This window comes from Perognathus longimembris, chromosome 13, assembly GCF_023159225.1.
Source record: "Perognathus longimembris pacificus isolate PPM17 chromosome 13, ASM2315922v1, whole genome shotgun sequence".
In the NCBI taxonomy this organism is placed as follows: Eukaryota; Metazoa; Chordata; class Mammalia; order Rodentia; family Heteromyidae; genus Perognathus; species Perognathus longimembris.
Window position 1 is genome coordinate 51273673 of NC_063173.1, and position 26416 is coordinate 51300088.

At 33.8% G+C, this 26416-nt stretch overlaps 3 protein-coding genes across 3 annotated transcripts; 1 reads left to right on the forward strand and 2 right to left on the reverse strand.

Moving 5' to 3' along the window:
* Positions 1–3293: 3293 nt before the first annotated feature.
* LOC125362552 (olfactory receptor 8H1-like) lies at positions 3294–4241 on the forward strand. Its single transcript, XM_048361372.1, has one exon. The coding sequence runs from the start codon at positions 3294–3296 to the stop codon at positions 4239–4241; it is 948 nt and encodes a 315-aa protein (XP_048217329.1).
* A 4370-nt stretch (positions 4242–8611) lies between these two features.
* On the reverse strand, positions 8612–9586 carry LOC125361847 (olfactory receptor 5T3-like). The gene has a single exon (XM_048360446.1). The coding sequence runs from the start codon at positions 9578–9580 to the stop codon at positions 8612–8614; it is 969 nt and encodes a 322-aa protein (XP_048216403.1). The 5' UTR covers positions 9581–9586.
* Positions 9587–25308: 15722 nt separating this feature from the next.
* LOC125361607 (olfactory receptor 5T1-like) lies at positions 25309–26277 on the reverse strand. Its single transcript, XM_048360166.1, has one exon. The coding sequence runs from the start codon at positions 26275–26277 to the stop codon at positions 25309–25311; it is 969 nt and encodes a 322-aa protein (XP_048216123.1).
* Between the last annotated feature and the right edge of the window lie 139 nt (positions 26278–26416).

The following is a 26416-nucleotide window of genomic DNA, read 5'->3' on the forward strand; positions in this document are numbered from 1 at the left end:
CTAAGATTTTATTTCACTTAGAATCTGAATGACTACCTATGTAACTTTATGATTTCCTCAATATCTCCAGCTACCATTTTCCACCCTGATCCATTTTCTAGGGTTTATTTAGCTTTTCATTTTCTGAACTTCAAACAAACATTAGAAAGGTCCATGTATGTGTTCACTGTTTCTTGATCAGAGTCACTCCTTCCATCATTCTTTCCCATTCTGTCTGCCTCCATCCCCCAGACTCATTTCACACCCTCAGTGTCCTTACTGTGTACCTACATTGAGTATTCTCACTGTGTTTATCTACTCTTTCCTTTCTCTTTCATCTCCTTTCCCACTACCCCACGTTCTAATTTATTTCAGAGTTTCTATATTTTTAAATTTTTTATTTAATTACCTGTTGTCTGAAAGGTTTAATCCATGGAGTGTCACTCCTGCATATGCTATATTTTAATAAACTTAATTGAGTATACACCTATATTCCCTTGTGTGTATTTACATAAAAGGTTGAATTTTGAGTCTGAGATCTACATATGAGCCAGGAACTGGTGGCTCATGTGTCTAATCCTAGCTACTTAGGAGGCTGAGATTTGAGGATCCCAGTTTGAAGTCAGTCCAGGCAGGAAAGATTGTGAGACACTTACATCCAATTAGCAGTTAGAAAACTGGAGGTGGAGCTGTACATCAAAATGATAGAGTGCTAGCCTTGAACAGACTAAGTCAGGGTGTCATCCAGGCCCTGAGTGCAAGCACCATGATCAACAACGAAAGAGACAGAGAGAAAGAGAGAGACCATGTACTCTTTTTCTTCTTAGGTCTAGTATATTTCACCCAGTATGCTATTTTCCAGCTTTATTTCTCGAAAAAATGGCATAGTTACATTTTAATGGCAGTATAAAATTCATATATACATCATATATAAAATTTATATATATGAAAAATTTATAAATATATAAAAAGAGTGTATCCTGGAATAAATTACTTACATACCTGTGACTGTTTTGTCACTTATGACAACACAAAGGCATTTCATAATTAAAACAAACTCATATTTTCCAATACTTAATCAACAGTGTTTAGTACTATTAATCAGACATTATTCCTTGCATTACTCAGTCAATAGATCTTTTCTTAATAAAACATATGTTTCATATAATACTTTCTACCCTGGGGATATAATTATAAGGACACACACAGTGTCTTTTCTAATGAATTTACTGAAGGAACATGGTAGGAGATTTGTCTGGTAATACAATGATAAAAGAATAAGAGCATCATATAATAAATTGCAATCATATTAATCAATAAGAAAGACCTTATGAGGATAGAGAAACATTTGTTTGAAAGGAAGCAGGAAAGGTAATTAAGCTTAACTATAGGAGCCAAAGGTTGTTACATCTGTGATAATTACACCATTTTCACATTAATGTAACAAAAAGAATATCAGAAGAAACATCTAATTTTGAGCCCTCATTTCTACCTTTCTATAATGAAATGAAGGTGGTGGAATTGTCCTGTAGTTTAGCTTGACAGCAGTTCATAGATCTGTGGGATATATCACTAAACCGAAAACCTTCCACACCTATTACTACATCTTTACTCCCTTTTTCAAAACCTGATGGCTATATTCTTTTTAAAGAAAGGACAAATTAAACCAATATGCCAGAAGACAGTCTTGATTAAAACTTAGTTAACAAGTGTGGTACTTTGATTCTGGCGGTATAGAAAAAGATCCTGAAATGCTGAAGACATTTTATGAGAGAAGAATGACTATTTAGGAACACATTGGAATTAGATTGTTCCTTCATCCAAGAAAATTCACAGTGTCTCAATAGTAATGTGCACATGACCATATAAAATGATGTTCATCAAAATGAGCTCCAAGAAATGGAAACCAGAGGTTTTTCTTGTACTGTTTGCAGGTATATTTTTCTCTCTTTTTTTTTTTTCGAGTTTATTCCCCTTTATCTGTTTATTTTTTCCTGTACTCTTTTTCTTGTATATAAGTTTATCTGACACACACACACACACACACACACACACACACACACACACACACACAGATTAATGAAGGCATCATGTATAGGATAAGGTGATCACATTCTTCTATTTGTAACCATATAGAAAAGGCAATAATTTACACATTCAGTCTGTCAACTTCTGTCCTTGAACACATGCCAAGTTATTTATTTTCTGGAAACTGGTCCCTGAGAATGATACAGTGTTGCATAATTTTCCATGCCCTATAAATCAGGCACCCTGGTGCTAGCATGCTGGGAGAGAAGGTACACACAAATCGATAGACAATCAAAACACCTGTTTGGGTTTCTTTTGAGGCACAGGTTCCCAGCATGGTTTTGATTAAATCACCAGAACAAAGTTTCTAGAGTGATTTTATTTAACACAGAAGAAAGTTCAAAATAAATTATTTTAAATGTATATACATGGAAAAAACAAAGACACAGAACATTTCACCTCTTTTAATTCATCTTAATTTTTAGTGTCCAATTGAGGATTGACCAATTCTATGGATGATTTTTGACAAATTCTTTTTCTTTGGCTCACAGTGAGTATTCTTATAAAAACTGTATATCAGAGCAGGTAACAGTCATTTTGTTAGAATAGTATTTGTAGATATATGACATGGGCCTTATGCTAAGTGACGTATGCTTGATTTAGTTATTTCAAAATATGATTTTTGGAAGAAATTTTACTTTAAATGATTGAGAAACCTTTACGAGCAATATAATATAAATGTGCTCCAATACAATACCAAAAAGTGAAAATTTGGGATTTGATTGAATTGACATTGAAAATGAATGCACAATACATGATATACTGAAGTTTCCTCCTTCCATTATTTACTTTGACTAACGTTCTGTTCATATTTACAGAGATAATTGTCAAATGGAATACACTGATGTGATACTGTTTAAAGCCAACTATCTAAGACTAGAATCAACATCCATATGTAATGGATTAATATGAAGTTATATGAAGTTTCACTTGATTTTCCACATCTAGGATATTTTATTAACACTAGCACCAATGGACTACCATGTAGGTAGATTTAGTATCTTCTTCATGAAAGGTAACATTTGGAACTATTTCAGATCCTTTCTGTATTCAACTGTCCATCTGTCTACATGCTTGATACCTGAGTCCAGCAGTGTAAATTTATTACCAATTTTGAGAAAAACAAAATCATATAAAAATGAACACTGAACCATCTGTAGAATAAAACTTCTTGAAGTCATTTGTGCCGTAGCCTTTTATTTCTGAATAGTTTGCAGCATTGTACTATGAGAGCCTGGAATAACACATGTGTATTCTCCTTCATCCTTGTGGGACTGACAGGTGCTGGAGAGATGCAGCAGACACTGTCGGTGCTGTTTCTCCTGATTTACCTGATTTCTGTGCTTGGAAACCTAGGCATGATCATGATAATTCACCTGGATCTCCAGCTTCACAGTCCTATGTATTTTTTCCTTACTCAGCTTTCATTTCTTGACCTATGTTATTCAAATGTCATCACACCTAAAACCTTAGGGAACTTGATGACTTCCACCAAGAACATTTCATTCCTGGGCTGCTTCACCCAGATGTTCTGTTTTATCATGTTTAGTGCTTCGGAATGTTTTCTTCTCTCTGCCATGGCCTATGATCGCTACATAGCTGTCACTAAACCTCTACATTATCAGGTGATTATGTCTCCAAGACTCTGCCAGGCTCTGCTCACTGGATGCTACATGATTGGCTTTATGGATTCCTCTGTCATTGTCCTTTGGATGAGCAGATTACAATACTGCAACTCCAACATAATCCATCACTTTTTCTGTGACACGTCCCCAATTTTAATCCTGTCTTGCAGTGACACCTATGATATTGAAATCGTAATATTCCTCATTGCTGGTTCTACACTGATAGTATCTCTGTCCATAATAGGTGTTTCCTATGTGTCTATTCTGTTGACTATTCTGAAAATCAGTTCTGCATCGGGCAAGCAGAAAGCCTTCTCCACCTGTGCCTCCCATCTGCTGGGAGTCACCATTTTTTATAGCACAACCATCTTTACTTATTTAAAACCAAAGAAATCCTATTCCTTGGGAAAAGATCAAGTAGCTTCTGTGTTTTACACAATTGTGATTCCCATGCTGAATCCACTCATTTATAGTCTGAGGAACAAGCAAGTGAAAAATGCTTTCATTCGGTTCATGCAGAAGAAAGAGAGTTTTGGGATATTAAAATGATAGTCATGCCAAGCATTTAAAACTATCTTTATTGTTTTCTTTTCTGGGGGGGTGGGAAGGGATATCCTGCCTCACCCTAAAAAAATAATACTTCCTTTACATTTTTCCAGGATGACGTTTCTCTTATCCATAGTCTCAGATATATCTGACAGTATGAAGAAGTTCATATGTAATTGTATATCATGAAAAATGCTCTCCATATATGATTTGCTTTTAAGTGGAACTAATGTTTGAAATATGATGTCATGCCTACTGCTATATTATAATGTTTAAAAACATTATTGCATAATTGAAGAATGAGGTCATAATTCCTAAAGTCAGGTTTTGATTGCAATTCATCTCAATCAACATTACTCCTTCCATCATTCTGCTCCATTTTTCTCCCTGCCATCTCTGTCTTCAAGTTATGCACTACAGCATTTGGGTTAGAACATAAATGTTATTGTGGCATATTTTTTGGATAGTAGAAATAACTTGCATGTTATTGAACTCACAAATATAAAAATAGCTAAAAAGGGAAATATCACCAGTTCCCCATATTTTATATAGACTAAAGTAAGCTTTCAGGTTTGAATTCATTATAGGAAGATAGCATAACATCTGTTGGAGAATATTTGTAAAATATTGAGGTATATTAAGAAAGGGAAGCACTGTAAATATTGGAGACAGTGATGTGCATGCTTTTGTATGTAAATGATTGTGAATATATATGCATATATATATTACATTTTGAAACAAATTTCTGTCCTTCCATTGGTTCTTTTCTGTAGACTTCTTAATTGACTAAAAGCAATCTAATATTTGATTATCTCTTGTCAACCAAAGATGTCCAATAAATGTCTTTTCCATTATATGTGCAGAATTAACTTCATTATAGAATAATTTTTGGCCTATTATCTGGTAGGAATCTCCATGCTGAATTATCTTCTAAACATTTAAAACCTGTTCTTGTCTATGTCATATTAAGAACATACTCAATTGTTTCATTGTCTTTGTTTAGATGTATAGTAACTTTAGATGTATAATATTCCTTATGAGGAGTTTTCAATTAAATGTGGATACACATTTTAATGTATTTTGTAGAAAGAAGTTGTAAAACAATAAATTGACAATAAATTATGTTTTGTGGTCTCCTATAAACTGGTCAGGTAGTATTCTAAAATTTTTTAATTCATAAATTGTTATTCACATTTTCGTTTGTTGAAGCTGCCATTTTCTCTGTGATTTAACAGTATATAAGGTATCCTTCTATTTTCTTTCTTCTTTTTTTCCTTCCTTTCCCATTTATTATTACTTTTTCATATTTTCTGTTGATGTTGTGTTTTTTGTATTACCAAGTCCTGGCTTTTGAAGTCAGAGACCCTGTGCTGATTTAGAAAGCATCATGCTGTATAAACTACACCTCTGCCCTTATTTGCACTGGTTTATTCTTTTTTTTATTGTGGGATCTTTCATTGCTTCTAACCACTGGCCTAGGGTGAGGATATTCCTATATGACCCTACTGTGCAGTTGGGATTATAGGCACATATCAAGCCTGGCATTTTTTTAAACATGTTTTGTCACAAATTTTTTGCCTGGGAGAGTCTCAAACTTTTATTACCCTAATTCCTTGCTTTCTCAGTAGGTAAAAATTATAGGTATGAGACATCACACTTGGCCATTTGGTTCTAATTTCTATGCATTTAAATTTTCATGTCGAAACTTTTGTAACTTTATGATGCATTGTATTCACAAAATGACATGTTAAGTTGAAGTACTTTTGTGTAACTGTTTAAAGAATATAATACACATATTTAATGCATATCTATGTGGTATGATTTTATAACATTTGTCTTTGATAAGTTAACAATTTTAGGTAAAATTGTATTTTATTATATTCCTCATTACTTTCCAAGTCATTCTTTGATTCCTTGTGATTCTGGATCATTGATTAGGACATTTAGCTCCATTCCCAGTTGTCTTAGGGTTTCTCATACCCTTTCCTGTTAACATTTTCACAGTACCTGGCCTTACACTGAGGCCTTTGATTCATTTAGAGTTGATTCTGGCACAAGGTGATATATGGATATCTAGCTTCATTTTTCTGCATGTAAATAGCAAATTCTTCCGGCACCATTCTTCCAGCATCGTTTGCTAAAGATGTGTCTTTCTTCTATCCTGTGATTGTGACTCCTTTATCAAATATTTGGTGGCTATAGGTTTGTGTGTTTGTTTCTAGTTCTTCTATTCTGCTGCGTTTGTCTTCTGGCCTATTTGTGTGCCTGTACCAAGCTGTTTTTCTTACTATGACTTTAACATACAGGATATGCCTAACAGGACAAAGGCTCAATAGCTAAGTACAGATGATCACTATAAAATAATACTCCATAAAATTAATTCCAAGAAAAGGAAATTAGACATTTTTAGTTGTCATTGCTGCTGTTTTTGTTCTCTTTTTCTTTTGTCTTTTTTGTTTATTTTTATTTGGGAGGGTAAAAGAGGGCACGTAAAAGGTGGAACAAGTATGAATGAATACAACAGTGATATTCATTAGACACTGTAGAAAATGAACTGGATATCTTGTAAGTGGAGATGGGGGAGAAACATGAGGAGAGAGCAATGTAAGTAAAGAATTGTAATCATTAATCATTACCCAATTCATATAATGATAAACCCTCTCTACCCAACTCTACAATAACAACTTAAAAACCTTTTAAAAGAAATTTCTGTAAAATATAAAAACAAAAATGTAAAAATATATAAAAAATAAAATCAACACAATTTATTAGCACATTTTATTCTTAATTTGACAAATACCAACTAATTTATCCAACTATTTTAGATAAATGCTGAAATCTTTTGATTTATTCTTCCATTTCAAAATTTTTCCATAACCATGATGACTTGCTTTTCTTTAATATCTGTGCCAAGTACATTTTTTCATATTCTCTTTTTCCTAACTGTAATGATTGGAATTAGAAAAGAGAAAGGAGTAAAATTGTAAGGTATATTGGTATCCTTTTCCGATTCATTTTGATCTGTAATGGCCTATGTGATTTCATGTAGTAAAGGCTTTTTTGACTTTCTTTGTCCTTTCAACTTAAGTTAGCAAAATGATTAATGGTATCTAGAACTTTATGGTGAGTGTTTAGTCTAATCTTTTGATTTAACAGAATGATACATTTAATTAGCAGATTAGGTCTTGTGTTCAGAAAACCTGTAATAGTTTTTAATCACATGAAAAGCAAAGCCCAAAGCTTTATAATTGCACAATGACAGAATATGGTATAAGTTTTTGTCTTTGAATCTATAAACACATCCTTCATATCTGTCATGTTCAAGTAGATTTTAATGTACAGCCTACTCAGTGTTCTTTTACATGTTCCTTTCTCAATGAAGGTCATTTATCTTGTGAAAAAACAAAATCAAAGAAAAACCACAGGGTATCACATGAAAACTTCCATGCACAATTTAATACCTTGATTTAGAAGATAGCAAAACAGAAGGGTTTGGAGACAGAGACAGAAGAAGAAAGATAGCTTTATATTCACTACCCTTCAAGATACTTGTTTCATAGGTATATATTTGAGGAATGATAAGAGTGAAAGATGAGTACTTATGGATTCAAGAATAGTGGTTATGCCAGAATCTAACATAAGAGAAATCCCCAAAGTCTGGTTAAGTTTTTAGATCAGTCATATGTATGTATGTATATATATATATGTATATATATGTATATATATGCACCATATACATATATGTATATACATACACACAATATTGCATGCCTACAACTTTGTTTTTATTCTACAGTTTTAATTCTTTCTTCATACAATGAGAATAATTAATAAATATCAAATCTTATATTACTTATTTTTGGTAGTTTCACTAAGAATCCATCTATTTCTGTGACTGAGAAATCAAGGAAAAAATTTAATAATGGGAGAATGAATTGAATAATGGCGTGTTTACATACAGAGTGGATCTCAGTGTGTGGAGATATGTTTAGATGGAAAAATTCAAATACCAGAATTTTTTCACCAGGATTTCAACACAGGAAATTGACTCTATAATACATGAGGAATTGCTATATACAATGTGATCATTGCTTTCTGGTAAAGGATTCAAAAACTAAAATGGTGTTTGGGTTAGGGGAAATTAATCACAAAATTATTAACAACAATAACACTTATGTCAAATAATATTTAATTTCTGTTTTGCACTGTGTATTTAGCATACAAGGCACACAATTTCCTTCAATTGATACAATGTTGTATGATCATCATCTTAAATTAAACAACTGATCATTGCTTATTTAGCTTCAGGCAATGTAAATTTGAAGGCACCCATTATATTTTCATGTAGTTTTACTCAATTCTAAAAGCATCCATCAATTACAAATTTCTTTCAACATTTTTTTCATTGCTTCCTTCACATCTTTGTTTCTCAAACTGTAGATGATAGGATTCAGCATGGGGATCACAATGGTATAAAATACTGACACGATCATGTCATGGTTTGAATCGTAGCTGGAATTTGGTCTCATGTAACTGAAAAGGATTGTCCCATAATAAATAGATACTCCAGTTAGGTGAGAGCCACATGTGGAGAACACTTTTCTTCTCCCTTCAGCTGAATGCATTCTCAGAATAGCCAACAGAATGAAACCGTAGGAGATCAGGACAATGAGGATAGTGAATAACTCAATAGCACCCACAGAATAGAAGAGTATAAGCTGGTTCATTTGAGTATCAGAACAAGAAATAGCTAGTAATGGGGGAATATCACAGAAGACATGACTGATTTCATTTGATCCACAAAAAGAGAGACTGAAAGTAGCCACTGTGTGCATGGTGCCGTTAGCAATACCAGCAACATAGGAGGCAATGATGAGGGGCACATAGACTCTGGGTGACATGCTCACTGAGTAGAGCAGAGGGTTGTAGATGGCTACATAGCGATCATAAGCCATTGCAGCCAACAGAAAAGCTTCTGTGGTTCCTAAAGTCACAAAGAGAAACATCTGGGTTGCACATCCAATCAGTGAAATAGATTTATCTTCTGCTAATAAATTGACCAGCATTTTGGGGGTCACAACTGTAGAATAACAGGCATCTAAAAATGATAAAACACTGAGAAAACAGTACATGGGGTTGTGGAGATGGGTATCCCCAATGACCAGCACAACCAGTCCCAAATTTCCTATCAGTGTAAAGAGATAGATTGCAAGAAAGAGTAGAAATAAGACAACCTTCAGGTCAGAATCATCTGTGAAGCCCATCAATATAAACATGGTTACTTTGCTCATATTCTTCAAATGAATCTCATATATGTCCATGTCTGATGTTAATATGTCCATTTTACTTTTCAATTATTGATTTCAAAGGGCGTAACCCACTGGAGTAGCTGCTGTCTCTGTCCTTGTTGGCTGCATCTTTGATAAGACACCTTCACTTCTTTGGTAGTAATGAGATAGGCTGTAATGGAGAATTTTATGCAAGCACATCAAATTTCCTTTACAAGATAAAGGAGTATGTACATTTTCATTTACTTCTTGGCTAATTTTAACTGTTGGAGAATGTTGAAAATTTACATGTTTTCATATATTTCAGTGAATATTTTAAGAATTTCCTACCCCTTTTTTTTTTTTTTTTTTGGCCAGTCCTGGGCCTTGGACTCCGGGCCTGAGCACTGTCCCTGGCTTCTTCCCGCTCAAGGCTAGCACTCCGCCACTTGAGCCACAGCGCCGCTTCTGGCCGTTTTCTGTATATGTGGTGCTGGGGAATCGAACCTAGGGCCTCGTGTATCCGAGGCAGGCACTCTTGCCACTAGGCTATATCCCCAGCCATCCTACCCCTTTTTGATATATTACATGATCTTAAAATTCTCCTTGATATATACATATATGAGTATTTGAGTAAGAAAAAATTAGAGGAAAGCACATACCCATGTACTAATAACAGTTTTGTTACACAGTTGATAATATTTCCTTTATTTCAGGCCTGTTAAAATAAGAGAACCCAAAAGTAGCCTACATGTAGATATAAATGTGAAAAGTATACATGTGTTTACTATAAAGTATTTGCATAATTTGAAAGTAGGGGACATTATATTTAATGTGTAGTTTGTTGTGATGATGGCCTTTTCAAAATAAACTCATTCTATGGTTGCTCTTTTTGCAAATGACTAATTCTATTTAGTAGACTAGACTTCATTTTGGAGATAGATGTGTTTTATTTATTCACTTTTTACAATTTTTATATATGATCCCTTTTGCAAAAATTTAGTCTGCAATTTTACTCACTATTTTTTAATTAAATTTTGGCTTAATAACATGAAACTCATTTCTCTTTATCAACTCTTTAAATTTGAAAAGTCCTTAGAGGTAAATTTCTGTTAAAATTAATTTTATGTTTAACAAGCGTAAATTAGTATGTCCTATGGCAGACTCAAAAGTATTATGTAATCAATGTCACTGAGAATGTGAACTAATTTTTTGTCAAAACTATTAGTTAAAAGGATATATTATATATTTACCACAAAGAGATATTTGATTTGTGGATATGCTTCGTGATAAAGTTGTTTTCTTCCTAATTCAATGAGTATCAAATGACAGCATTTTTGTGTGTTTTTTCCTATAAATTTGTACTACTACACCTAATATATATATGTATATGTATATATATATATATATATATATATATATATTACAAATCAGGTTTTCTCTAGGGTCCTTTGGCACATTTCTGGGATAACCTAGCCAAATGACTTTCTTTTCTAGTTTCTACCTTTGTAGAATTTTTTTTTGTCAAGGTCAATCTGAATTTCTAGGAAGGAGGTAGACATTATACTGTTTGAGGTGTGCAGCAAGTATGCAATCATGAACTAGTCAATGGGCCTGGTCCAATTATCAGTGACACATAGAGCTGATGTGGGCCTGGCCCAATTATCAGTGACACATAGAGCTGATGGTATCTTCATATCCTTGTCTTTTAATCACTCTTAATGGTGATGGCATGATGAGCAAATGAGGCTTAGGGCTGTATCCTCCAGACCAGATAACAAGATTTAGATGACTCTTCTGTTTGTATATACGACTATTATTCATAAAGAAGAAATTAGCTGCAAGCTGACTCTTCTACTGTCTCCAAATTGTCAGCTTTCTTCCCCTTTGCTTTTCCTGTTCTCACAGAAAGATGTTTTTCTATGCTTCCAATCATTCCCTTGGATCCCACTATATTCAGTGGTCAAAACAAGGACCTTAAGAAGAGCAGGACCGTCTCAAGGATCTATTAGGTAAGCTATACATAAGAATTGGTGACTGGATGAAGAAAGAAAAGTTAATCCATAAAGCAAAAGTCTTAGAGGCTTTCCTACTATTTCCATGCCACCCATCTTATCTAAAGCTTTCACCTGTGCCACTCAATCTGTCTGAGGCTTTGACTTGCTTGTAAAAGGATTCTTGGAATTGAGCTCAGTTACAGAAGATGTTCTGTTTTGTAGCACCAAAACAGAGAGGCCCTCACACTCAGTTGAGTTTGCTTGTGCTGAGACTCTTGTGGTGTTATGCCAAGTATGCTCTTTGACATGAGCATTTCTTCCCAATGGTATTTAGTTAGGCTTCCTGAGATCAAGACAAAACATCCCTCAAAGATGTTTTCAGAATAATTCCACTATTAAGGAAGAAAAGTCACCATTAAACTTCAAGATTAGATCAGAGATTAGATTTTTCAGTACCTGGGCTTATCCTGGTCATTAGTTTGTTTGTTACCTGGAAAATATTCCACTTAATCTTGACAAGCTGATATTTCTCTTACCTGTTTCTTCCCATCTTGATTCAAGGTTATCCAGTGATACTCAGCTTTAGGAGGTTTACTGGATTATGGGAGAGAAGTTTCCTTTACTGCGAATGTTTTTGCTTTGTTGGATGAAAAACTCAAACCAGTATGTCAGTATGCTCAATGAGCAAGTCAGAAAAGAAAGCCAGTATAGAGGGAATCAGCCACCAGATAGAGAGACTTGAATCCTGGTGACAACACATATGGTGCTGGACCCAGCTGTGCCTCAAGCTAGTATATCCCCTGGACTTTTCACTTATGTAGGCCAATAAAAATCCTCTTTATGCTTATACAAACCTCGTGTTTAGTCCCTGGTCATCTTAAAGTTATACAAATGACTTCTCCAAACCAAAAAAATCACTGTTATCTTCAGGGGGATGGTTGCACAATACCATTCTTTGATATATGCATGAAAACCTATATTATTGAATTAAATTTTAATTATCCAGGAAGAGTACTTGCATATGAAATGTGAGTTCCAGATTTTATTCATATAACAAAATAAGGACATAAAGTGAGATTATTTTTAAAAGTGAATGGCCTCAAATCAGAAACTACTAAGCTTTTAGGTTTTAAGTGTACAGCGTACTTTCTAGATTAATCTATGGCATATATACTTACATATATTGTAAATATACAGTATATACTTATCTGGCTTAAGTGGCAGGGTACCAGCCTTTAGTGAGAAAGCCAAGTGAGAGCATGAGACTGAATTCAAGCCCCAGTAGCGCCACAAAATAGTATTATAATATGTAACCTTAAGTTTCTTTAATACACTTGTCAATATATTCTGCTAGTAAATGCTAATGTCTTTCATCTTGAATATAAATAAATAAATATCAATTTTTGAACTGAGTTACATTTCACTCAAAATTATGTCTCATTAGACCATTAATACATTTTATTATGGGAACTGTAGATACAACAGGGAAAAGTAAAAATATCTAGCAACATTAATAAAGATGCACATCAAAGAGCTATTTATATTAACATATTTAATTGTATTAGAAACATTTGTGTCTGGGTTCAGCTAGTTTTAATTAAATATGCAGTTAAAGGAAAAACATGCAATGTAAAATTGTAATTAAACATGATTAAATAGAAAGATTAAGTGTAAAACCATTTTATTAGTTCCCTTGGTCAAATTTTGACAACATATTTAAAAAGACAAAATTTAAGGTGATAAATTACACTAAGTTTTAAGAAGCTACTAGGTGTTGTTAAGTCATTAAAGGAAGGGAGCTATTTGACCTTGGTTAAATTATATGTCTAGCTGGGACATAGATTTTTGAATATGTAAAGAGGATACATCATATAATTTTTCTAGTTTTAATGTACTTTATCTAGCCCAGACTTGTAATCAACACAGATGCTGTTAGTGGACAAAGAATGGATCAAGAACATGTGGCATATATACATAATAGAGTTCTACTCTTCCATCAGAAAGAGTGACAATGTACCATTCACTATGTAATGGAAAGACCTGGAAAAATTTATATTAAGCAAAGTAAGCCAGACACTAAAGATAGGTATATTTCAAGGTTTCCCTCATTTTTGAGTACTAGAATGTGCTTATATATCCACAAGTAAATGTGCTGAATGTTTCAAAAAATATACTGGGACATAATAAATTAAACAATAAGACCTCTAGGGACTCACACAGAGTGAGACCAAAGGAGGATATTGTTGAGAGAGGATCAAAAGGTGAAATAGCTATGTGCATCTGATTATATAAAATAATATTTATCAAAAGAACTTCAGGAAATGGAAACTAGAGGGATTTTTTCTAATACTTGTATCTTCTTTTCCTAATGTTTTCTTTGTTGGTTTATCTATTTGTCTTTGGGAGGGCAAGGGGAGACACAGAAACAGTGGGACAAAGGATGAACAAAGGCAGCAAAAATATTCACTAGACACTACATTGAAAATGAGCTTTACAAGAGACAAATTGGGAGAGAGCTATGGAAGGGGTGACATTATTCAAGAATAAATTTACTTTTAATGTGATTTATGTAATTTCAACCTCTCTGGATAACATCGTTACAATAACAACAAAAATGCAAAACTAAAAACCAAAAAATAATGAAAATGTATGGAAAGATCTATGCCTCTATCAGAAATAATGACACTGCCCCATTGTTAATGAAATGGAAGTACATTGAGTGAAGTGAGACAGACCCAAAGAAACATAGACTCTATGGTTTCCCTCATAAGGAATAATTAGTACATGTCTAGGATAGTCATGGCAGAAGATCACAATAGCCCAATACCTATGCCCCTATGAACACATAAGATGATGTTAAGCAAAATGAACCCCACGTTATGGAAACAAGTGGTATATAATTGTAATTATTTTCAACATGCTATGTGAAATCATACCCTATTATTTTCTCTCTCTCTAATATTCCCTTTCTGTGCTTTTACCCCTGCTATCACTGTATCTGATCTTAGTGCCCTGAATACTCTATATACATGCATTGGAACTAGGGAAGGGAAAGGGAATACCCAAATTGAGAGACAGAGGAAAAAAAGGCAAACCATTCCAAAAGCAATACTTACAAAATCAATTGGTGTAAACCAACTGTACAACTCATGGGGGGAGGGGGGGAGAGGAAAATAGGGAGGGGGGAGATAGGGGAAAAATGAGGGAGGAGGTAACAAGTTAGATAAAGGTTCCTGCCTTACATATGAAAATGTAAGCCCTCTGTACTTCACTTAGACAATAAAGAAAAAAAATAAAATAAACAAAATAGGACAGGTCAAGCCATTTAAAAAGTACACTATGAATATATCAAGTATAAAATTTAAAGTATTTTTGTTGATATTAATTTATCTAACCTTAAATAATCTCAATATTTAAATTGCTACATCAGAATAGAAAATTGTAAACCAAATTTAAATACTCTATGAGCTCATTGAAATCTATTATATTTCCCTTTTCTCTGAAAATACATTTATTTTTCGACCAAATAGATCACATTGCTGAGTTACAGCTTTATCTATTGACTGAAATATGTACAGAAATGTTTACCTTTCTCTTCAGTACCCACAGAACATGTTTCATTCAACTTGGAATGTAACACTTCAAGTAAAAATAAAATATTCCTGTAAGATTTAAATATCCACACTTATAGTTTCAAAATCACTATGAATTTCAAAACAATTTAAGTGAAGAAAATAACCCCTTACCCATGGAAATGATTTGTTCACTGAATTTCAAAACATAATTAATCAGTCATGTGTGTTTGGACTCTTATACCAAATCTCAACTAGTTGGGGTCCATAGGGAGTTTGCAATGAGACAATTCTCTTTGTTGCAAGAAAGCAAGCCCTGTAGCTGACATGTTTTTCAAAACAACAAAGCAATGGTTCCAGAATAATCATTTATGCAAACAGGATAACGAAAAGGATATTTGGAATTCACTTTAGAAGGGATTGTTTTATGGGAAAATGTAATTTTACAAAACATTACCCACACCGTGACACTAATCATTAATGATATGCTGAATTGGTAACTTCAATGTTTTGAAATTCAATTTCTTCCTTTTGGGAATGAATTTATAAAGTTTTTAGAAATCATAACCATATATACATATATATATATACATAATGATAGAATTCACAACATACAATGAAACATAGTTGCTTAACCTTAATGCTTTACAAAGTATGTGAAATACACTTGTATTCATGGAAAGTTTAATAGTGAAGACAAGACACAAATATAAGAAATATAAGTATTAGCAGTAGTGATGAATCAGTATACACGTGATTTCATCCTATGGAGTAGATATTAGTGGTTTTTTTCTTATTTATTGTCAAAGTGAAGTACAGAGGGGTTACAGTTTCATATGTAAGGCAGTGAGTACATTTCTTATCCAACTTGTTACCTCCTCCCTCATTTTCCTGTAGGGAGCCAACAGCAAAGTTCATCCTGACCCATGGCTATGTTGTTATCAAGAAATGTGCAAGAATATGGCTTACTTAAAAAGACTACACAAGAGTCTGGTTTATGTTAACTATTCAACCTTATTTTGTCTTTACTGCCACCTGTTATTGCCGACTTCAAGGCTTTCTTGTTTTCTTAAACTTTAGTAACACTATGCAATTCCCTGGTTTCTAAACTGCATATAAGCTGGGAGTTAAAAATAAACGGGGCTGCAGTCTTGAGTTCACGGTCTTGAGCTGCAGACCTCCCGAACCCCATCTTTTGTCTTTTGTCTCTTGTCTTGTATTTTCCTTTTTCTTTAATCCTCGCCCCCTCAATCAGGATTTCCTTTCATTGCCTGCTGGCTCTGGCATTTTTCCCCAGTCTCCACCATCCCCTCTTCCCTCCCATGAGTTGTACAGTTGATTTACACCAATTGGCTTTGTAAGTATAGCTATTGCAATGGTTTTTCCTTTTGTCTCTCGATGTTGGTATTCCCTTTCCCTTCCCTACTTCCAATACATGGATATACATACATTATCCATGGTACTAAGATCAGTTACAGTAATAGCAGGGGTAAAACTACAGGAAGGGAATATGAGAGGAAAAAAAGGTACTTCACATTACATGTTTAAAATTACTACAACAATGATATACCACTTATTTCCATAACTTCGAGTTCATTTTGCTTAGCATCATCTTATGTGTTCATAGAGGCATAGGTATTGGGCTATTGTGATCTTCTGCTATGATTATCCTAGAGATGTACTAATTATTCCCTATGAAGGAAACCATAGAGTCCATGTTTCTTTGGGTCTGTTTGAGGGAATCTTCCACACATGAAGTTTTAATGTTTTGAGGCATGTCGCATTTATTTGTGCCTAGGAGATACATATTTGGCTATATCAGGGGGATACAAGAGCCTAAAACAAGTTTAGTGAATTCAAATACACTTCTGGATTTATGATGCCTAAGTAAGATATTCTGGACTTGTGATACTTAAATAAGATAGAAAAGTATTGGAATTAGTTCCACACATATTCGGTCAATTTATTTTCATAAAGATAGCAAGGAAATTCCATGGAGAGAAGACATTCTTTTTTAAAAAGGTCAGAAAGTGCCTCATATCAAATATGTACTTAGAGCTAAAAAATAATCCCCTCAAAAAACAAACAACAACCCAAGTAATAAATGGATTAATGACTTAGACATACCTCTCAGAATAAGAAGTAAAAATGGCCAATGAACACAGGAAGAAATTTTCAACATCTCTGGCCATAAAAGAAATGCACATGAAAATAGCATCAGGATTCCAATTCACCACCGTTAGAATGGCCATTATGAAGAAAACTAACAATAACAAAAATCAGTAATGCCTATAAATCTAGCTACTTAAAAGGCTAAGATTTGAGGATCATGGTTCAAAGCCAGCTATGAGAGGTGGGCTGGGGTGTTGAGGGGAAGGAAAGTGGGAGAAAAATGAGGGAGGGCGTAACAAGTTTGACAATAAGTATACTCTTATAAGTCTTTTATAACTCTGTCCTTTAAAACTTGCTATGATATGAATATCTCTTTCACATAACCTTAGGACACTTGTGGGATAACAGTGAAATAATCAAACTGTAAGACAGACTCTTGGGTGTAAACAACATTGTATTTAATTGTTTTTGTTCGGTTTACATGGGTGATGTTCATCTTACAAAATTTCAACAGCACAATTATGATGTATGTACCATTTGTATTATTTTCCAATAAAAACTAAGAGGGTAAGATTCCTTTGTTTGCATATTTTTCTAATATATGTTGCAAAATCTTGCATCATTCTATTGGCTAATCATTTTAAATGAATTTCCCATGCTGGTTACTGATAGACTAGTAGTGCATGTAAATGTAAGATTCTACGGAAATAACCTTTTTTATAATTTCAAAATCCTACCCAAAGCAAAAAACTCCACATGTCTTCTTCATTGTACTATCTAATGCAATCACTTGTATACCTTGAAAATATATGGCAATCTCAGGATAATATACTATATAATCTTAGGATCTCTATAAATGTTATTGCTTTTTCCAACATTTCTTGTATTACTTTTTCTCCTTCTCCTCTTCCTCCTTTTCCTTCTATTCCTCTTTATAACTTTATCTCAATGATCACTCAGACTCAAAAATCTGGAAATTTGCCCATTTCCTACTTAATAAATTTTCATGTCCAGTTCAAATAACTTCTCAAATACTGTTCAACTTATTCCTTTCTCTGCTTTTTTTCTTTCAGTCATTGACTGAATGATGCCTTCAGTATTTTATACAACGTTGTGGAGAAACATAAATAGACAAATGTAATTTTTATTTCATATATTACAGGGCTTCAAACCAACACTTTATAGCTAAGATAATTAAGTTAGAACCTGTAATCGTTCTTAAGATTATGTAGCCTTGAATAAATTACTTACATACATGTGCCTGTTTTGTCATTTATGAGAAACTGGGAAATCCTATAATTAAAACATCCACACGTTTTCCAATACTTACTAGCAGAATTAGCAGTGTTTAGTGTTATTAAGTATACTTTATTCCTTGATTCACTACTTAGTCAACAGGTATTTTCTTAGTAAAATATATGTTTCAGATAATACATTCTATCCTGGAGATACAATTAAAAGCACACACACAGTGCCTGTTCTAATGCATGTTTTGAAAAATGTGGTAAGAGATTTATCTGGTAATCCAATGATATGAGAATAATAAGCGCATTGCATAATATATGGAAATCATATCAATGAATAAGATAAACTTTATGAGGAAAGGGCGGCAATATTTGTTTGAAAGGAAGGAGGAGGGGCTGGGAATATGGACTGGTGGCAAGAGTGCTTGCCTTGAATACATGAAGCCTTGGGTTCAATTCCTCAGCACCACATATATAGAAAATGGCCAGAAGTTGCGCTGTGGCTCAAGTGGCAGAGTGCCCGCCTTCAGCAAAAAGAAGCCAGGGATAGTACTCAGGGCTCAGGCCCTGAGTTCAAGGCCCAGGACGGGCAAAAAAAAAAAAAAAGGAAGGTGGAAAGGTAGTTCAGCTGAAATAGGAAGAGCCAAAGGTTGTTACTTCTTACACCATTTTCCCATTAACTAAACAAAAAGAATATCATGAGAAACATCTAATTTTGACCACTTAGTTTCTATTTCACTATAATGAAATAGGAGATAGTGGAATTGCCATGGAGGTTAGCTTGACAAAAGTTCTTTATAAATCTGTGGAATATATCACAAAACAGGAATTTTTATACATCATTACTGCAACTTTATACCTTGGCTTACTTCTTCCTTTCTCAAAACCACATGCCTTGTTTATTTTAAAGAAAGAACAATGAAAGCAGTAAGATAAGAAACAATCTTGAATAAAACTGTGTTTACAAGTTTAGGTACTCTGATTCTGGTGGTATAAAGAGAAAAAAGATGCTGGAATGCTGAAAACATTATACAAGACCTGTCAGGCTATTTAGAAGTGCATTGAATTAGATTGTTCCTTCACGAAAATTTTCTCCTAACAATCACAATGGCTCAATAGCTATATGCATATGACAATATAAAATCTGTAAAGCAATAAATTGACAATAAATTATATTTTGTGGTATCCTATTAATTGGTCAGGTAGTATCCTAAAATATCTGTAATTTATAAATTTTTATCCACATTTTCTTTTGTTGCCATTTTCTCTATCATTTAAAGGTTAGTGTATAAGGTCTATTTCTATTTTCTTCCCTGTTTATTATTATTATTATTATTATTATTATTATTATTGCCTTTTTTGGTGGTGCTATTATTTTTGTTTTACTGGTCCTGGCTTTTGAAATCAGACCTCCTGTTCTGGCTAACAAAATACTATGCCATTTAAAACATACCTGTAGCCTTATTTACATTAATTTATTCATTTTGAATGTGGGGTCTTTGATTGTTTCTAACCCTTCTTACGGTCAGAATATTCCTGTGTACTTCTACTGTGCAGTTGGACTTACAGGCATACATCATCATGCCTTATTTTTTTACATGTTTTCTCACAAACATTTTGCTTGAGGTAGTTTCAAACTGTTATCACCCTAATGCCTTTCTTACTGAGTAGGTAAAATTACAGGTATGAGCCACCGTACTTCCCTTGGCCCTTTGGTTCTAATTTCTATGTATCTAAATATTCTTGTTGAAACCTGTGCAACTTTATGATGCATTTTTCTCATAAAATGACATGCTAAGATGAAGCCCCATTTTACATTTGTTTAAAGATTATATAAAAATATTACTGTGTATTTGCATGGTATGATTTTATAATATTTGTCGTTTGTAAGTTAATAATTTTAGGTAGAATTATATTTGCATATATTCTCCATTAATTTCTAAGTACTTAAAATAAAATTTTATGAGTTAATAATTTAATATTCTGAGACCTTATGGGGGGGATAATTTTTTGGGCTCTAAGTATATTTTTGATATGAGGCCTTTGTCTGATGTAAACCTAGTAAAGATTTTCTCCCATTCTGTGTACTTTCTATTTATCTTGCTAGCTATGTTCATTGCTACACAGAAGTTTTACAGGTTAATTCAATCTCATTTATCCAGTCTTTCTTGGATTTGTTCTGATTCTGGATCTTTGTTTAGGAAGTTTTGATCCATGTCTAGAAGGTGTAGTGTTTCCCCTACCCCTTTCAGTATCTGGCCTTGCATTGTGGTCTTTGATCCACTTAGCATTGATTCTGGTACATGGTGACATAGCTTCAGTTTTCTACAGGTAGATAGACAATTTTTCCTGCACCATTTGTTGAAGAAGTTGTCTTTCTTCTATCCTGTGTTTGTGACTCCCTTATCAAATATTGGGTGGCTATAGGTCTGAAGGTGTGTTTCTGGTTCTTCTATTCTACTGCATTGGTCCTCAGGCCTATTCTTGTGCCAGTAACAAACTGTTTTTCTTCTTATGGCTTTAACACACAGAGGCCAAAGGAGGATATGCATAGGAGTGGAGGCTCAATAGCTATGTACAGATGATCATATAAAATAATACTCGATGAAATGATTTTCATGAAAAAGAAAACAACAGGCATTTTAGTTGTCATTATTGCTGTTTTTGTTCTATTTTTCTTTTGTCTTATTTGTTAGTTTGTTTCCATATGGGAGCATAAGGGAGGAGACATGAAAGGTAGAACCAGGATGAAAAAATACAACAGTGATACTCTCTGGAAAATGAACTGGATATCTTGTGGGTGGGGATAAGTGGAAAAGACTGGGATACAGTGATGGAAGAGGAGATACGATTCAAAAAGAATTGTACTCATAAATCATTACCTGATTCATGTAACTAATTGTAATCCTTCTGTATACCAACTCTACAATAATAACTTAAATTTTTAAAGAAAATTCCTGTAAATATAAAATTTCTTTATTGAATAAGCATCCATATTAACAAATATTATTTTTTTCTTAAATTGACAGTTACCATTGAGTTTACACTGTTCTTTTTTAACTTAATTTTATTTTCAAAGTGGTGTACAGAGGGATTACAATTACATACATACAGTAGTGAGTAGATTTCTTGTTATACTTATTATCATCTCCTTCATTTTTCTCCCGCCTTCCTTCCTCCCAACCTTCCCCCTCCGCACTTTCATTTTCTTCTTTACCTTTCCAATGGCAGACATTGTCATTCTAATCTACAAAGCTTATGAACTCTACTAACATTAACTCTATCTGTTCACTCTTTTTCCCTCAATTGCCCATATTACTTAATTTGCTTTCATCAATGTCCATGGCAGCTGTTGGGCCCCTCTACTGTGTTTTCCTTCACCTGCTTTCCACTCATTCTGTGTATATCTCCTATCTTCCCTCAGATGTGCACATGTATACACCATATGTGAGGTAAAGCATATAGAATCATCTAAATACTATAAGACAAGGAGAGGCCCTTTGTTTCCTTATCTTTGGAGTACTTTTCAGTCTGGATATTATTTTAAGTACATATGAAGTACTGCTTGGGTCTTACTATTTGGTGCATCCCAAGACCATCCTTTTTGGTCTCACTGTGTAGTGGTATCTTGGGTTTTGTTTGCTTTGTCATTTAATTTACAATTAAATTACAATTTAGTTTAATTCTAACACCCACATATGGAGACCATGCACCATTTGTCTGTCTGTCTTGGCTTGTCTCACTCAACATGATTTGTTCTAGTCCTGCCCATTTTCCTGTGAATGTCATTATTTTATCATTTTTAATGGCTGTGTAGAATTCAATTGTATATAAGAACCACATTTTTTGGATCCATTCATCTGAGGTGGGACATTTGGGTTGTTCCCATATCCTCGCTATTGTGAAAAGTACAGCAATGAACATGGAAGTGGAGGTGTCCTTGTTTTATCCTGGATCCTGTTGCTCAGGGTAGATGCCTAGGAGCAGTATGGCTGGATGATAAGGTATGTCGATGTTTAGTTCTTTGAGGAACCTCCAGACTGCTTTCCAGAGTGGTACTAGTTCACATTCTCACCAGCAGTACAGTCATGTTCCTCTTTCTCTGCTTCATAGCCAGCATTTGCTGCTGCCTGAGTTCAGAATATAGGCCATTCTGACTGGGGTAAGGTGGTATGTCAGGGTTTTTATTTGCAATTCCTTTACTTCCTGGGATGATGAACATTTCCTCATGTGTCTCTTTGCCATTTTTATTTATTTATTCTTCTAAGAAGTCTCTCTTTAGCTCCCTTGCCCATTTAGTGATTGATTTATTAGGTTTGGGAGGGATTAGTTTCTTGAGATCTTTGTATATGATGGATATTAGTCCTTTGTTGAACTGCTGTAAAGATTCTTTCCCAATTGGTTGACTGTCTTTCTACTTTAGTAGTATAACTTTAGCTATGCAGAAATTCTTTATTTTAATGTAGTCCCATTTGTTGAGTCTCCCTTGAATCTGTTGGACCCTTAGAACTTTGTTCAGGAAATTCTTGGCTCTTCCTATAAGTTATAATGTCTCTCCTACTCTGTCTTAAAGTACGTTCAGAATTTTAGGTTGTATATTGAGGTCTTTAATCCATTTTGAGTTGATGTAAGTGTGTGGTGACAGGTTGAGATCTACTTTGAGCTTTCCGCATGTGGTTGTCCAGTTTTCCCAGCACCCATAGTTGAAAAGGCTGTTTTTCCATTGTATATCTTTGACTCCTTTGTCAAATATCAACTGACTGTAAGTATGTGTTTTTATTTCTGGGTCTTCTAATCTATTCCATTTATCTTCAGGTCTATTTTTGTGCCAGTACCAAGCTGTTTTTGTTATTATGGCTCTGTAATAGAGCTTGAAATCTGGCATTGTGATAACTCCTGCACTATTTCTTTTGCCTAGAGTTGCTTTGGCTATTCTAGGTCCTTCGTTGTTCTCTACACATTTTTGGATTGTGTTCTCTATTTCAGTAAAGAATGTCATTGGGGTTTTGATGGGGATTGTGTTGAATTTGTATATCATCTTTGGCAGTATGGCCATTTTCACAATATTGATTCTACCTATCTATGAGCATGAAAGATCTTTTGAGTTCATGGTGTCCTCTTTGAATTCTCTCTTTAGATTGTTATAGTTTTCATTAATAGAACTTTTATATCTTTGGTTTGGTTAATTCCTAGGTATTTTATTCTTTTTTAGCTATTGCCAATGGGGTTGTTTTCATGATTTTTTTTTTCTGATTGTACATTATTGGTGTACAGAAAGCTTTTTTGTAGGTTGATTTTGTATCTTGCTACTTTTCCAAAATGGTTTATTACTTCTAGGAGTTTGGGAATGAGCTGAAATAAATATTGAGATCTTTGACTTTATTCTTCTAGACTTTATTCTTCTATTTCAAAATTCTTCATTATCCATATGACTTTTTCTTGAGTCTATGTATTATATTTATATTTTTTGGTATTCTCATTTTTTGCTGATTGTAATGTTTGGAAATTAGCAATGAGAAGTGATTAAATATATAAAATATATTGATATGCTGTTCTGATTCATCTTGACCTGGTAAAGGCCTATGTCTTCACATAGGAAAGAATTTTCCAACTTTTCTTGTCTCACTGCTCTATTAACTTATGTTGGCAAAATGATTAATGGAATCTAGAGCCATTTAGTCTACTTCACCATATAACACAATGATGCATTTAAATAATAGACTGGGTCTTGTATTCAGAAACTATGTAATGGTTTTAATATAAGAGTAAAACTTAAAACGTTGTAATTGCACAATGACAGAAAATGGTATCAGGTTTGGTCCCTGAATCTAGAAACTCGAACCTCATATTGGTCACGTGAACATGGCCTTCTAAATGTTCTTTTGCATGCTCCTTTTTCAAGAAATGATCATTTTTGTTCTAATAATTTGAAAGGAAACAGAATAAAAAAAGTTAAAAGAGAAACCACAAGGCATCACCTGAAAATATCCTTTAAAACGTTAATAACTTGATTTAACTGATAGAAAAATGGAGGGGCTTGGAGATGGAGGTAGAAGTAGAAAGACAATGGTGTATTCACTACCATTCTAGGCTCTTGTTCCTTGCATATTTGAGGAACAATAACTATTATAGATGATTACTTATAGATTCAAGAATACTGGTTATGCAGCGAGATCTTACATAAGATAAATTATATGTATCTTTTCTTTAGATATTTAAACACACATACATATATACATGAATATAGATATACATGCATACATATAATATTGCATTCCGACAAGTTTGTTTCTACTCTACAGTTTATTTTTTTCTGCAGATGAAAGAGAAAAATAAATGTTAAATTTTATATTTTTTATTTTTGATAGTTTCAGAAAGAATCCATAAATTTCTATGACTTAAATGTCAAGGAAAGAATTTAAAAATGTGAAGATGAATAAAATAATGTTATGTTTATATCTAGGGTAGATGTCAGTGTGTGAGGACATATTTAGAGGGAAAATTCAAATAACCCACTTCTTTCACAAGGATTTCAAAACAACAAATTGACTCCATAATGCATGATGAGGAACTGCTGTAAACAATGTGATCATTGTTTTATAGTAAAGGACTCAAAAATATGAACTGTGTTTAGCTTAAGTGAAAATTAATCACATAACAATGAACAAAAATAACACTTATGTCCCCATAGTGTTTATTATATATTTTTACTGTGTATTTGGCATATAAAACACACAATTTACTTCAACTGGAAAAATGTTATATGATCATACTCTTAATTAAACTCCTAATCATTGTTTATCAACTTTCAAATGATATAACTTTGAAGGGAATACATTATATCTTCACTTAGTTATACTCAATTCTAAAAGCATCAGTCAATTACTAACTTTTCCAAAGCATTTTTTCAATGCTTCCTTCACATCTTTGTTTCTCAAACTGTAGATGATAGGATTCAGCATGGGGATCACAATGGTATAAAATATTGACACGATCATGTCATGGTTTGAATCGTAGCTGGAATTTGGTCTCATGTAACTGAAAAGGATTGTCCCATAGTAAATAGACACTCCAGTTAGGTGAGAGCCACATGTGGAGAACACTTTTCTCCTCCCTTCTGCTGAACGCATTTTCAGAATGGCTAATAAAATGAAACCATAGGAGACCAAGACAATGAGGATAGTGAATAACTCAATAGCACCCACAGAATAGAAGAGTATAAGCTGGTTCATTTGAGTATCAGAACAAGAAATAGCTAGTAATGGGGGAATATCACAGAAGACATGACTGATTTCATTTGATCCACAAAAAGAGAGTCTGAAAGTAGCCACTGTGTCCATAGTGCCATTAGCAATACCAGCAACATAGGAGGCAACAATGAGGGGCACATAGACTCTGGGTGACATGCTCACTGAGTAGAGCAGAGGGTTGTAGATGGCTACATAGCGATCATAAGCCATTGCAGCCAACAGAAAGCATTCTGTGGTTCCTAAAGTCACAAAGAGAAACATCTGGGTTACACACCCAATAAATGAAATGGATTTATCCACTGCTAAGAAATTGACGAGCATTTTGGGGGTCACAACTGTAGAATAACAGGCATCTAAAAATGATAAAACACTGAGAAAATAGTACATGGGGTTGTGGAGACGGGCATCCCCAATGACCAGCACAACCAGTCCCAAATTTCCTATCAGTGTAAAGAGATAGATTGCAAGAAAGAGTAGAAATAAGACAACCTTCAAGTCAAAATCATCTGTGAAGCCCAGCAATACAAACATGGTTACTTCAGTCATGTTACTTAATCGAATCTTGTACTTGTCCATGTCTGGAGATGGTCTGTCCATTTTACCTTTGAATTCTTAATTTCAAAAGATAAATCCAGTGGGAGAATCTGCTGTCTCTATCCTTCTTTGTCTGTTTTTATGTTAAGACACCTTAAATTCTTTGGTAGTAATGAGATCGGCTGTAATGAAGAATTTGACA

Bases quoted from the DNA above. Each gene is read 5' to 3' on its own strand.
- LOC125362552 (XM_048361372.1), top strand. From the start codon at position 3,294: ATGAGAGCCTGGAATAACACATGTGTATTCTCCTTCATCCTTGTGGGA.
- LOC125361847 (XM_048360446.1), bottom strand. From the start codon at position 9,580: ATGGACATATTAACATCAGACATGGACATATATGAGATTCATTTGAAG.
- LOC125361607 (XM_048360166.1), bottom strand. From the start codon at position 26,277: ATGGACAGACCATCTCCAGACATGGACAAGTACAAGATTCGATTAAGT.